General features: G+C 47.0%; 1 protein-coding gene across 2 annotated transcripts in view; it reads right to left on the bottom strand.

The window, feature by feature from the left end:
- Positions 1 to 15,288, bottom strand: part of LOC106598795 (wolframin) — a 42,022-nt gene that overhangs the window by 16,452 nt on the left and 10,282 nt on the right. For both annotated transcript variants that reach the window (XM_045723064.1, XM_045723065.1), the window contains exons 4-11: positions 11,474 to 11,647; positions 9,913 to 9,969; positions 9,348 to 9,490; positions 5,567 to 5,653; positions 5,140 to 5,385; positions 4,858 to 5,023; positions 4,684 to 4,796; positions 4,094 to 4,257 (exon numbers count right to left, since the gene is read on the bottom strand). In XM_045723064.1, coding sequence (XP_045579020.1) covers positions 4,094 to 4,257; positions 4,684 to 4,796; positions 4,858 to 5,023; positions 5,140 to 5,385; positions 5,567 to 5,653; positions 9,348 to 9,490; positions 9,913 to 9,969; positions 11,474 to 11,647 — 1,150 coding nt within the window. The remainder of the gene's footprint in view (positions 1 to 4,093; positions 4,258 to 4,683; positions 4,797 to 4,857; positions 5,024 to 5,139; positions 5,386 to 5,566; positions 5,654 to 9,347; positions 9,491 to 9,912; positions 9,970 to 11,473; positions 11,648 to 15,288) is intronic.

Raw genomic sequence — 15,288 nt, 5'->3', positions numbered from 1 at the left:
AGTAGAGGTAGAGGTACTGACCTGAAGAACAGGTATTAGAGGTAGAGGTACTGACCTGTAGAACAGGAAGTAGAGGTAGAGGTACTAACCTGTAGAACAGGTAGTAGAGGTAGAGGTACTGACCTGTAGAACAGGTAGTAGAGGTAGAGGTACTAACCTGTAGAACAGGTATTAGAGGTAGAGGTACTGACCTGTAGAACAGGAAGTAGAGGTAGAGGTACTGACCTGAAGAACAGGTATTAGAGGTAGAGGTACTGACCTGTAGAACAGGAAGTAGAGGTAGAGGTACTAACCTGTAGAACAGGTAGTAGAGGTAGAGGTACTGACCTGTAGAACAGGTAGTAGAGGTAGAGGTACTAACCTGTAGAACAGGTATTAGAGGTAGAGGTACTGACCTGTAGAACAGGAAGTAGAGGTAGAGGTACTAACCTGTAGAACAGGTAGTAGAGGTAGAGGTACTGACCTGTAGAACAGGTAGTAGAGGTAGAGGTACTAACCTGTAGAACAGGTATTAGAGGTAGAGGTACTGACCTGTAGAACAGGTAGTAGAGGTAGAGGTACTGACCTGTAGAACAGGTATTAGAGGTAGAGGTACTGACCTGTAGAACAGGTAGTAGAGGTAGAGGTACTGACCTGTAGAACAGGTAGTAGAGGTAGAGGTAGAGTTACTGACCTGTAGAACAGGTAGTAGAGGTAGAGGTACTGACCTGTAGAACAGGAAGTAGAGGTAGAGGTAGAGGTACTAACCTGTAGAACAGGTAGTAGAGGTAGAGGGTACTAACCTGTAGAACAGGTAGTAGAGGTAGAGGTACTGACCTGTAGAACAGGTAGTAGAGGTAGAGGTACTGACCTGTAGAACAGGAAGTAGAGGTAGAGGTACTGACCTGTAGAACAGGTAGTAGAGGTAGAGGTACTGACCTGTAGAACAGGTAGTAGAGGTAGAGGTAGAGGTACTGACCTGTAGAACAGGTAGTAGAGGTAGAGGTACTGACCTGTAGAACAGGAGTAGAGGTAGAGGTACTGACCTGTAGAACAGGTAGTAGAGGTAGAGGTACTGACCTGTAGAACAGGTAGTAGAGGTAGAGGTACTGACCTGTAGAACAGGTAGTAGAGGTAGAGGTACTGACCTGTAGAACAGGTAGTAGAGGTAGAGGTACTGACCTGTAGAACAGGTAGTAGAGGTAGAGGTAGAGGTACTGACCTGTAGAACAGGTAGTAGAGGTAGAGGTACTGACCTGTAGAACAGGTAGTAGAGGTAGAGGTACTGACCTGTAGAACAGGTAGTAGAGGTAGAGGTACTGACCTGTAGAACAGGTAGTAGAGGTAGAGGTACTGACCTGTAGAACAGGAAGTAGAGGTAGAGGTACTGACCTGTAGAACAGGAAGTAGAGGTAGAGGTAGAGGTACTGACCTGTAGAACAGGTAGTAGAGGTAGAGGTACTGACCTGTAGAACAGGTAGTAGAGGTAGAGGTACTGACCTGTAGAACAGGTAGTAGAGGTAGAGGTACTGACCTGTAGAACAGGTAGTAGGTAGAGGTAGAGGTACTGACCTGTAGAACAGGTAGTAGAGGTAGAGGTACTGACCTGTAGAACAGGTAGTAGAGGTAGAGGTACTGACCTGTAGAACAGGTAGTAGAGGTAGAGGTACTGACCTGAAGAACAGGTAGTAGAGGTAGAGGTACTGACCTGTAGAACAGGTAGTAGAGGTAGAGGTAGAGGTACTGACCTGTAGAACAGGTAGTAGAGGTAGAGGTACTGACCTGTAGAACAGGTAGTAGAGGTAGAGGTACTGACCTGAAGAACAGGTAGTAGAGGTAGAGGTACTGACCTGAAGAACAGGTAGTAGAGGTAGAGGTACTGACCTGTAGAACAGGTAGTAGAGGTAGAGGTACTGACCTGTAGAACAGGTAGTAGAGGTAGAGGTACTGACCTGTAGAACAGGTAGTAGGTAGAGGTAGAGGTACTGACCTGTAGAACAGGTAGTAGAGGTAGAGGTACTGACCTGTAGAACAGGTAGTAGAGGTAGAGGTACTGACCTGTAGAACAGGTAGTAGAGGTAGAGGTACTGACCTGAAGAACAGGTAGTAGAGGTAGAGGTACTGACCTGTAGAACAGGTAGTAGAGGTAGAGGTACTGACCTGAAGAACAGGTAGTAGAGGTAGAGGTACTGACCTGTAGAACAGGTAGTAGAGGTAGAGGTACTGACCTGTAGAACAGGTAGTAGAGGTAGAGGTACTGACCTGAAGAACAGGTAGTAGAGGTAGAGGTACTGACCTGAAGAACAGGTAGTAGAGGTAGAGGTACTGACCTGTAGAACAGGTAGGAGGTAGAGGTACTGACCTGAAGAACAGGTAGTAGAGGTAGAGGTACTGACCTGTAGAACAGGTGGTAGAGGTACTGACCTGAAGAACAGGTAGTAGAGGTAGAGGTACTGACCTGTAGAACAGGGTAGAGGTAGAGGTACTGACCTGAAGAACAGGTAGTAGAGGTAGAGGTACTGACCTGTAGAACGGGTAGGTAGAGGTACTGACCTGAAGAACAGGTAGTAGAGGTAGAGGTACTGACCTGTAGAACAGGTAGTGGGTAGAGGTACTGACCTGAAGAACAGGTAGTAGAGGTAGAGGTACTGACCTGTAGAACAGGTAGTAGAGGTAGAGGTACTGACCTGAAGAACAGGTAGTAGAGGTAGAGGTCCTGACCTGTAGAACAGGTAGAGAGGTAGAGGTAGAGGTACTAACCTGTAGAACAGGTAGTAGAGGTAGAGGTACTGACCTGAAGAACAGGTAGTAGAGGTAGAGGTACTGACCTGTAGAACAGGTAGTAGAGGTAGAGGTACTGACCTGTAGAACAGGTAGTAGAGGTAGAGGTACTGACCTGAAGAACAGGTAGTAGAGGTAGAGGTACTGACCTGTAGAACAGGTAGGAGGTAGAGGTAGAGGTACTGACCTGTAGAACAGGTAGTAGAGGTAGAGGTACTGACCTGTAGAACAGGAAGTAGAGGTAGAGGTACTGACCTGTAGAACAGGTAGTAGAGGTAGAGGTACTGACCTGTAGAACAGGAAGTAGAGGTAGAGGTACTGACCTGTAGAACAGGTAGTACAGGTAGAGGTACTGACCTGTAGAACAGGTAGTAGAGGTAGAGGTACTGACCTGTAGAACAGGTAGTAGAGGTAGAGGTGAGGTACTGACCTGTAGAGCAGGTAGTAGAGGTAGAGGTACTGACCTGTGAGAACAGGAAGTAGAGGTAGAGGTACTGACCTGTAGAACAGGTAGTAGAGGTAGAGGTACTGACCTGAAGAACAGGTAGTAGAGGTAGAGGTACTGACCTGTAGAACCCGAAGTAGATGTAGAGGTACTGACCTGTAGAACAGGTAGTAGAGGTAGAGGTACTGACCTGTAGAACAGGTAGTACAGGTAGAGGTACTGACCTGTAGAACAGGTAGTAGAGGTAGAGGTACTGACCTGTAGAACAGGAAGTAGAGGTAGAGGTAGAGGTACTGACCTGTAGAACAGGTAGTACAGGTAGAGGTACTGACCTGAAGAACAGGAAGTAGAGGTAGAGGTACTGACCTGTAGAACAGGTAGTAGAGGTAGAGGTAGAGGTACTGACCTGTAGAACAGGTAGTAGAGGTAGAGGTACTGACCTGTAGAACAGGTAGTATAGGTAGAGGTACTGACCTGTAGAACAGGTAGTAGAGGTAGAGGTACTGTCCTGAAGAACAGGAAGTAGATGTAGAGGTACTGACCTGTAGAACAGGTAGTACAGGTAGAGGTACTAACCTGTAGAACAGGTAGTAGAGGTAGAGGTACTGACCTGTAGAACAGGTAGTAGAGGTATAGGTACTGACCTGTAGAACAGGTAGTAGAGGTAGAGGTACTGACCTGAAGAACAGGAAGTAGAGGTAGAGGTACTGACCTGAAGAATAGGTAGTACAGGTAGAGGTAGAGGTACTGACCTGTAGAACAGGTAGTAGAGGTAGAGGTACTGACCTGTAGAACAGGTAGTAGAGGTAGAGGTACTGACCTGAAGAACAGGTAGTACAGGTAGAGGTACTGACCTGTAGAACAGGAAGTAGAGGTAGAGGTACTGACCTGAAGAACAGGTAGTACAGGTAGAGGTCTAGCAGGCAGGGCAGACTGATCTTCATCACCACTGACTCCCCTAGTGGCAGGGTAGTGAAAGTGTGGCTCAGCATCCTCAGCAGAACAGCACTCTGGGGCAGGAGACTGGTCAGAGAACACAAAGACGTCGCCACCTACAGACAGAACCACACATAGGACCAGCAGTAATATGTATTATATATATATATATATATATATATATATACCTACAGACAGAACCACACATAGGACCAGCAGTAATATGTATTATAATATCTATATATATATATACCTACAGACAGAACCACACATAGGACCAACAGTAATATGTATTATAATATATATATACCTACAGACAGAACCACACATAGGACCAGCAGTAATATGTATTATAATATATATATATATGGTCTCTGGTCTAAAGTAGTGCACTATATAGGGAATAGGGCTCTGGTCTAAAGTAGTGCACTGTATAGGGAATAGGACTCTGGTCTAAAGTAGTGCATTATATAGGGAATAGGGCCCTGGTCTAAAGTAGTGCACTATATAGGGAATAGGGTGCCATTTGGCCTGTGTCTGACCTCAGTGATAAGTGCCCGTTTGGCGTAAGTGGCGCCCGAGGGACTCAGGCTCTTGTAGCTGACCACCGTGAACAAGATGGCTACCGTGGAGAGCTCCGAGCAGGGGATCCATCCTATAACACAGAAACACTGGTTAGCCTCTTATAGACACACACACTACACACACACACACACCTTTATCAGCGACGGGGAAGGAGAAGATGATGAAGAACACAGATATCAGGAAGTAGAGGTAGGGTTCTAGATTGTTCCAGCCAAAGTTAGACTCTGCTTGCTCCACGTCCAGGCCAGGCTCAAACCTGGTCAGCAGAGTTGTTAGGGCACTGAAGTTCTCCCACGCCTGGAGAGGAGGAGGAGGAGGAGGAGGAAGACGAAGAAGAAGAGAGATCAGAGGAGAGTTTAAAGTGAGAAGAGAAGAGAAAAGGAGAGGAGAGGGTAATGTTAGCTGAGCTGTACCTTGCTGCTCTGGAAGATGCGTAGCGTGCAGATCACCATGGAGATGAAGGAGAGGTAAAAGACGAGGAGTGGGATGAAGAAGGCAAACAGGTCAACAGTCAGATTACTGATGATGAAGAAGAAGATGAGCGCGTTGACGTGGTGTGTGGGGATCACCGTGCTCAGCCATTGCACGCCGGCGCGAGACGCCCAATCAATGAGCTGATCCTTCACCTCGATGACCGCAGTGATAGGGTACTGCAACACCTGGAGATGGAGAGGAGGGGTGAGGGAGGAGGGAGGGAGGGGTGAGGGAGGAGGGAGGGTGGAGTAGGGATGGGGAAGGAAGGGAGGGAGAAGAGGGGAGTAGGGGTGAGGGAGGGAGTGGTGAGTATTTGAACCAATATTTTAAGAGATGTTAGCTGATTGGGTGTGATGTCATACTTACCAGGAAGTGTCGTCTCGTGTCCATCAACATGTCACTCCGACCCATCCCCCACACTCCCTTCTGAGGCTTCTTGGGGACCAGGCCACTCTGCAAATGTACAAACACACACACACACACACACACACACACACACACACACACACACACCAGGAACACACACACACAGGACCACGTACACAAACAGACACACATACCTCTTTACTCAAAAAGGTCAGCTGTAGTGTCATTTAGGATGCTGACCAGCTGTAGTGTCATTTAGGATGCTAACTAGCTGTAGTGTCATTTAGGATGCTGACCAGCTGTAGTGTCATTTAGGATGCTGACCAGCTGTAGTGTCATTTAGGATGCTGACTAGCTGTAGTGTCATTTAGGATGCTGACTAGCTGTAGTTTAGGATGCTGACTAGCTGTAGTGTCATTTAGGATGCTGACTAGCTGTAGTGTCATTTAGGATGCTGACTAGCTGTAGTTTCATTTAGGATGCTGACTATCTGTAGTGTCATTTAGGATGCTGATTAGCTGTAGTTTAGGATGCTGACAAGCTGTAGTGTCATTTAGGATGCTGACTAGCAGTAGTGTCATTTAGGATGCTGACTAGCTGTAGTGTCATTTAGGATGCTGACTAGCTGTAGTGTCATTTAGGATGCTGACTAGCTGTAGTTTAGGATGCTGACTAGCTGTAGTGTCATTTAGGATGCTGACTAGCTGTAATGTCATTTAGGATGCTGACTAGCTGTAGTGTCATTTAGGATGCTGACTAGCTGTAGTGTCATTTAGGATGCTGACTAGCTGAAGTGTCATTTAGGATGCTGATTAGCTGTAGTGTCATTTAGGATGCTGACTAGCTGTAGTGTCATTTAGGATGCTGACTAGCTGTAGTGTCATTTAGGATGCTGGTTAGCTGTAGTTTAGGATGCTGACTAGCTGTAGTGTCATTTATGATGCTGACGAGCTGTAGTGTCATTAAGGATGCTGACTAGCTGTAGTGTCATTAAGGATGCTGACTAGCTGTAGTGTCATTAAGGATGCTGACTAGCTGTTGTGTCATTTAGGATGCTGACTAGCTGTAGTGTCATTTAGGATGCTGACTAGCTGTAGTGTCATTAAGGATGTTGACTAGCTGTAGTGTCATTTAGGATGCTGACTAGCTGTAGTGTCATTTAGGATGCTGACTAGCTGTAGTGTCATTTAGGATGCTGATTAGCTGTAGTTTAGGATGCTGACTAGCTGTAGTGTCATTTAGGATGCTGATTAGCTGTAGTTTAGGATGCTGACTAGCTGTAGTGTTGTTTAGGATGCTGACTAGCTGTAGTGTCATTTAGGATGCTGACTAGCTGTAGTTTCATTTAGGATGCTGACTAGCTGTAGTGTCCTTAAGGATGCTGACTTGCTGTAGTGTCATTTAGGATGCTGATTAGCTGTAGTTTAGGATGCTGACTAGCTGTAGTGTCATTTAGGATGCTGACTAGCTGTAGTGTTGTTTAGGATGCTGACTAGCTGTAGGTTAGGATGCTGACTAGCTGTAGTGTAATTTAGGATGCTGACTAGCTGTAGTGTCATTTAGGATGCTGACCAGCTGTAGTGTCATTTAGGATGCTGACCAGCTGTAGTGTCATTTAGGATGCTGACTAGCTGTAGTGTCATTTAGGATGCTGACTAGCTGTAGTGCCATTAAGGATGCTGACTAGCTGTAGTGTCATTTAGGATGCTGACGAGCTGTAGTGTCATTTAGGATGCTGACCAGCTGTAGTGTCATTTAGGATGCTGACTAGCTGTAGTGTTGTTTAGGATGCTGACTAGCTGTAGGTTAGGATGCTGACTAGCTGTAGTGTAATTTAGGATGCTGACTAGCTGTAGTTTAGGATGCTGACTAACTGTAGTTTAGGATGCTGACTAGCTGTAGTGTCATTTAGGATGCTGACTAACTGTAGTGTCATTAAGGATGCTGACTAGCTGTAGTTTAGGATGCTGACTAGCTGTAGTGTCATTTAGGATGCTGACTAACTGTAGTGTAATTTAGGATGCTGACCAGCTGTAGTGTCATTTAGGATGCTGACTAGCTGTAGTTTCATTTAGGATGCTGACTAGCTGTAGTGTCATTAATGATGCTGACTAGCTGTAGTGTCATTTAGGATGCTGACTAGCTGTAGTGTCATTTAGGATGCTGATTAGCTGTAGTGTCATTTAGGATGCTGACTAGCTGTAGTGTCATTTAGGATGCTGACTAGCTGTAGTGTCATTTAGGATGCTGACTAGCTGTAGTGTCATTAAGGATGCTGACTAGCTGTTGTGTCATTTAGGATGCTGACTAGCTGTAGTGTCATTTAGGATGCTGACTAGCTGTAGTGTCATTAAGGATGTTGACTAGCAGTAGTGTCATTTAGGATGCTGATTAGCTGTAGTTTAGGATGCTGACTAGCTGTAGTGTCATTTAGGATGCTGACTAGCTGTAGTGTCCTTAAGGATGCTGACTTGCTGTAGTGTCATTTAGGATGCTGATTAGCTGTAGTTTAGGATGCTGACTAGCTGTAGTGTCATTTAGGATGCTGACTAGCTGTAGTTTCATTTAGGATGCTGATTAGCTGTAGTTTAGGATGCTGACTAGCTGTAGTGTCATTTAGGATGCTGACTAGCTGTAGTGTCATTAAGGATGCTGACTAGCTGTAGTGTCATTTAGGATGCTGACTAGCTGTAGTGTCATTAAGGATGCTGACTAGCTGTAGTGTCATTAAGGATGCTGACTAGCTGTAGTGTCATTTAGGATGCTGACTAGCTGTAGTGTCATTTAGGATGCTGACCAGCTGTAGTGTCATTTAGGATGCTGACCAGCTGTAGTGTCATTTAGGATGCTGACTAGCTGTAGTGTCATTTAGGATGCTGACTAGCTGTAGTGTCATTTAGGATGCTGACTAGCTGTAGTGTCATTTAGGATGCTGACTAGCTGTAGTGTCATTTAGGATGCTGACCAGCTGTAGTGTCATTTAGGATGCTGACTAGCTGTAGTTTCATTTAGGATGCTGACTAGCTGTAGTGTCATTTAGGATGCTGACTAGCTGTAGTGTCATTAATGATGCTGACTAGCTGTAGTGTCATTTAGGATGCTGACTAGCTATAGTGTCATTTAGGATGCTGACTAGCTGTAGTTTCATTTAGGATGCTGACTAGCTGTAGTGTCATTTAGGATGCTGACTAGCTGTAGTGTCATTAATGATGCTGACTAGCTGTAGTGTCATTTAGGATGCTGACTAGCTGTAGTTTAGGATGCTGACTAACTGTAGTGTAATTTAGGATGCTGACTAGCTGTAGTGTCATTTAGGATGCTGACTAACTGTAGTGTAATTTAGGATGCTGACCAGCTGTAGTGTCATTTAGGATGCTGACTAGCTGTAGTTTCATTTAGGATGCTGACTAGCTGTAGTGTCATTTAGGATGCTGACTAGCTGTAGTGTCATTAATGATGCTGACTAGCTGTAGTGTCATTTAGGATGCTGACTAGCTGTAGTGTCATTTAGGATGCTGACTAGCTGTAGTGTCATTTAGGATGCTGACTAGCTGTAGTTTAGGATGCTGACTAGCTGTAGTTTAGGATGCTGACTAGCTATAGTTTAGGATGCTGACTAGCTGTAGTTTAGGATGCTGACTAGCTGTAGTTTAGGATGCTGACTAGCTGTAGTTTAGGATGCTGACTAGCTGTAGTGTCATTTAGGATGCTGACTAGCTGTAGTTTCTCTCCAGAGGCCTGTTGTGCTGTGACTCACTCTGTGTGTGTGTGTGTGCTGTACCTTCTCTCCAGAGGTTTGTGCAGGGCCCTGGCTCTGGGTCTTGGGTGTGTCCTGTCTCTGCGTCGAGCCGGTGCTGGGGGCCATGCCCTGGGCATACCTCTTCGTGATTTCCACAAAGTCATCCAGGTCAACAAACTGACCAGCTATATAGAGAGAAGGGGGAGAGGGGAGAGGGAGGAGAGGGGAGAGAGGGAGGAGGGGAGAGAGGAGAGGGAGGAGAGGGAGGAGAGGGGAGAGAGGGAGGAGGGGAGGAAGGAGAAGGGAGAGAGGAGAGGGAGGAGAGGGAAGAGGGGAGAGAGGAAGGAGAGGGGAGAGAGGGAAGAGGGGAGAGAGAGAGAGGGAGGAGGGGAGAGAGAGGAGAGGGAGTACAGGGGAGAGGGAGGAGAGAGGAGAGGGGAGAGAGAAAGAGATAGAAAGGGAGATAGAAAGAGGGATGAGAGGAAAAAGGAGAGAGGTGTAGAGGGCAACATGGAAAGGGAGAGAGAGAAAGGGAGAGAGAGAGAGAGATGAGTCATTAAATCTTCACTTCTCTCTCTCCTTGTAAATACAACACCCACACACTTACTCTCTCCAGTGACCATGTTCTCCAGGACTTTCTGGGTTTGGTCCGTGGTGGCGCCACCTGTTGGCCAACATTACAAAGTCACTTACACTTAAAGAAAATAATAATGTGAAGCAAGTTTAAATACATGACATTTGACCTTTTAATACAGACAGTCTACAGATGGTCTGCATTACAGTCTACAGATGGTCTGTATTACAGTCTACAGATGGTCTGTATTACAGTCTACAGATGGTCTGTATTACAGTCTACAGATGGTCTGCATTACAGTCTACAGATGGTCTGCATTACAGTCTACAGATGGTCTGCATTACAGTCTACAGATGGTCTGCATTACAGTCTACAGATGGTCTGTATTACAGTCTACAGATGGTCTGTATTACAGTCTACAGATTGTCTGCATTACAGTCTACAGATGGTCTGTATTACAGTCTACAGATGGTCTGTATTACAGTCTACAGATGGTCTGTATTACAGTCTACAGATGGTCTGTATTACAGTCTACAGATGGTCTGCATTACAGTCTACAGATGGTCTGCATTACAGTCTACAGATGGTCTGTATTACAGTCTACAGATGGTCTGCATTACAGTCTACAGATGGTCTGTATTACAGTCTACAGATGGTCTGTATTACAGTCTACAGATGGTCTGTATTACAGTCTACAGATGGTCTGTATTACAGTCTACAGATGGTCTGTATTACAGTCTACAGATGGTCTGTATGGTCTGTATTACAGTCTACAGATGGTCTGTATTACAGTCTACAGATGGTCTGTAGACTGTAGACTGTATTACAGTCAAACATTCCTGCAAAACTCATCAAAATATCAACTCCAACTTGTTCCCAGAGATCAAGTAACATGGCTGCTGAGAATGTGGAACTCAACGTTAAGTGTGTGTGTGTGTGTGTGTGTGTCTGTCTGTCTATGTCCAGGTGTGTGTATCCAGGTGTGTGTGTGTGTGTGTGTGTACAGGTGTGTGTGTGTGTGTGCATCCAGGTGTGTGCGTGTGTGTTTCCAGGTGTGTGTGTGTGTGCGTCCAGGTGTGTGTGTGTGTGTGTGTGTCCAGGTGTGTGTGTGTGCGTACAGGTGTGTGTATGTGCGTACAAGTGTGTGGGTGTCCAGGTGTGTGTGTGTGTGTGTGTGCATCCAGGTGTGTGTGTGTGTGTTTCCAGGTGTGTGTGTGTGTGTGTGTGTGTGTGTGTGTGTGTGTGTGTGTGTGTGTGTGTGTGTGTGTGTGTGTGGTGTGTGTGTGTTGGTGTGTGTGCGTACAAGTGTGTGTGTGAGTGTGTGTGTGTGTCCAGGTGTGAGTGTGTGTGCGTACAGGTGTGTGTGTGTGTGTACAGTTTCAGGTGCGAGTGTGTGTGCGTACAGGTGTGTGTGTGTCCAGGTGTGAGTGTGTGTGCGTACAGGTGTGTGTGTGTCCAGGTGTGTGTGTGTGTGTGTGTGTGTGAGTGTGTGTGCGTACAGGTGTGTGTGTGTCCAGGTGTGTGTGTGTGTGTGTGTGTGTGTGTGTGTGTGTGTGTGTGTGTGTGTGTGTGTGTGTGTGTGTGTGTATCGTACCGTGCACAGCGTTGACCTGTCCAACGTTCTCCATCATCTCAGACACAGCCATCTTCTCCTTCCTGTCAGGGTTCAACTTCCTGAACATCATCATGGCTGCCTTCCGGACCGTCTGCTCAAACCTGCTCTCTGTTGACAGACGACGTACCTCCTCCTCATTATCCTCACTGATACCTGGGAGGTTCACACACACACACACACACACACACACACACACACACACACACACACACACACACACACACACACACACACACACACACACACACACACACACACACACACACAGGTAGAGTAAACACACACACACACAGGTAAACACACACTCACAGGTTAACACACACTCACAGGTAGAGTAAACACACACACACAGGTAAACACACATTCAACACTCACAGGTAGAGTAAACACACACACACACACACACACACACACACACACACACACACACACACACACACACACACACACACACACAGAACACACACACACACACACACACAAAAACACACACACAAACACAGGTACGCACAGTGAACTATACAGGGTGGTATTGAGGACGTGGGTAACCAGTGAACTACACAGGGTGGTATTCAGGACGTGGGTAACCAGTGAACTACACAGGGTGGTATTGAGGACGTGGGTAACCAGTGAACTATACAGGGTGGTATTGAGGACGTGGGTAACCAGTGAACTACACAGGGTGGTATTCAGGACGTGGGTAACCAGTGAACTATACAGGGTGGTATTGAGGACGTGGGTAACCAGTGAACTACACAGGGTGGTATTGAGGACGTGGGTAACCAGTGAACTATACAGGGTGGTATTGAGGACGTGGGTAACCAGTGAACTACACAGGGTGGTATTGAGGACGTGGGTAACCAGTGAACTACACAGGGTGGTATTGAGGACGTGGGTAACCAGTGAACTACACAGGGTGGTATTCAGGACGTGGGTAACCAGTGAACTACACAGGGTGGTATTGAGGACGTGGGTAACCAGTGAACTACACAGGGTGGTATTGAGGACGTGGGTAACCAGTGAACTACACAGGGTGGTATTCAGGACGTGGGTAACCAGTGAACTACACAGGGTGGTATTGAGGACGTGGGTAACCAGTGAACTACACAGGGTGGTATTGAGGACGTGGGTAACCAGTGAACTACACAGGGTGGTATTGAGGACGTGGGTAACCAGTGAACTACACAGGGTGGTATTCAGGACGTGGGTAACCAGTGAACTACACAGGGTGGTATTGAGGACATGGGTAACCAGTGAACTACACAGGGTGATATTGAGGACGTGGGTAACCAGTGAACTACACAGAGTGGTATTGAGGACGTGGGTAACCAGTGAACTACACAGGGTGGTATTGAGGATGTGGGTAACCAGTGAACTACACAGGGTGGTATTGAGGACGTGGGTAACCAGTGAACTACACAGGGTGGTATTGAGGACGTGGGTAACCAGTGAACTACACAGGGTGGTATTCAGGACGTGGGTAACCAGTGAACTACACAGGGTGATATTGAGGACGTGGGTAACCAGTGAACTACACAGGGTGGTATTGAGGACGTGGGTAACCAGTGAACTACACAGGGTGGTATTGAGGACGTGGGTAACCAGTGAACTACACAGGGTGGTATTCAGGACGTGGGTAACCAGTGAACTACACAGGGTGATAATGAGGACGTGGGTAACCAGTGAACTACACAGGGTGGTATTGAGGACGTGGGTAACCAGTGAACTACACAGGGTGGTTTTGAGGACGTGGGTAACCAGTGAACTACACAGGGTGGTATTGAGGATGTGGGTAACCAGTGAACTACACAGGGTGGTATTGAGGACGTGGGTAACCAGTGAACTACACAGGGTGGTATTGAGGACGTGGGTAACCAGTGAACTATACAGGGTGGTATTGAGGACGTGGGTAACCAGTGAACTACACAGGGTGGTATTGAGGACGTGGGTAACCAGTGAACTATACAGGGTGGTATTGAGGACGTGGGTAACCAGTGAACTACACAGGGTGGTATTGAGGACGTGGGTAACCAGTGAACTATACAGGGTGGTATTGAGGACGTGGGTAACCAGTGAACTACACAGGGTGGTATTCAGGACGTGGGTAACCAGTGAACTACACAGGGTGGTATTGAGGACGTGGGTAACCAGTGAACTACACAGGGTGGTATTCAGGACGTGGGTAACCAGTGAACTATACAGGGTGGTATTGAGGACGGGGGTAACCAGTGAACTACACAGGGTGGTATTCAGGACGTGGGTAACCAGTGAACTACACAGGGTGGTATTCAGGACGTGGGTAACCAGTGAACTATACAGGGTGGTATTGAGGACGTGGGTAACCAGTGAACTATACAGGGTGGTATTGAGGACGTGGGTAACCAGTGAACTACACAGGGTGGTATTGAGGACGTGGGTAACCAGTGAACTACACAGGGTGGTATTGAGGACGTGGGTAACCAGTGAACTATACAGGGTGGTATTGAGGACGTGGGTAACCAGTGAACTACACAGGGTGGTATTCAGGACGTGGGTAACCAGTGAACTACACAGGGTGGTATTGAGGACATGGGTAACCAGTGAACTACACAGGGTGGTATTGAGGACGTGGGTAACCAGTGAACTACACAGGGTGGTATTCAGGACGTGGGTAACCAGTGAACTACACAGGGTGGTATTGAGGACATGGGTAACCAGTGAACTACACAGGGTGATATTGAGGACGTGGGTAACCAGTGAACTACACAGAGTGGTATTGAGGACGTGGGTAACCAGTGAACTACACAGGGTGGTATTGAGGATGTGGGTAACCAGTGAACTACACAGGGTGGTATTGAGGACGTGGGTAACCAGTGAACTACACAGGGTGGTATTGAGGACGTGGGTAACCAGTGAACTACACAGGGTGGTATTCAGGACGTGGGTAACCAGTGAACTACACAGGGTGATATTGAGGACGTGGGTAACCAGTGAACTACACAGGGTGGTATTGAGGACGTGGGTAACCAGTGAACTACACAGGGTGGTATTGAGGACGTGGGTAAGCAGTGAACTACACAGGGTGGTATTCAGGACGTGGGTAACCAGTGAACTACACAGGGTGATAATGAGGATGTGGGTAACCCGTGAACTACACAGGGTGGTATTGAGGACGTGGGTAACCAGTGAACTACACAGGGTGGTATTGAGGACGTGGGTAACCAGTGAACTACACAGGGTGGTATTCAGGACGTGGGTAACCAGTGAACTACACAGGGTGGTATTGAGGACGTGGGTAACCAGTGAACTACACAGGGTGGTATTGAGGACGTGGGTAACCAGTGAACTACACAGGGTGGTATTCAGGACGTGGGTAACCAGTGAACTACACAGGGTGGTATTGAGGACGTGGGTAACCAGTGAACTACACAGGGTGATATTGAGGACGTGGGTAACCAGTGAACTACACAGGGTGGTATTGAGGACGTGGGTAACCAGTGAACTACACAGGGTGGTATTGAGGATGTGGGTAACCAGTGAACTACACAGGGTGGTATTGAGGACGTGGGTAACCAGTGAACTACACAGGGTGGTATTGAGGACGTGGGTAACCAGTGAACTACACAGGGTGGTATTCAGGACGTGGGTAACCAGTGAACTACACAGGGTGATATTGAGGACGTGGGTAACCAGTGAACTACACAGGGTGGTATTGAGGACGTGGGTAACCAGTGAACTACACAGGGTGGTATTGAGGACGTGGGTAAGCAGTGAACTACACAGGGTGGTATTCAGGACGTGGGTAACCAGTGAAC

The sequence above is a fragment of the Salmo salar genome, chromosome ssa08 (assembly GCF_905237065.1).
Source record: "Salmo salar chromosome ssa08, Ssal_v3.1, whole genome shotgun sequence".
Taxonomy (NCBI): Eukaryota; Metazoa; Chordata; class Actinopteri; order Salmoniformes; family Salmonidae; genus Salmo; species Salmo salar.
The sequence above is the reverse complement of the archived record's forward strand: the minus strand, read 5'-3'. Positions and strand labels throughout refer to the sequence as shown.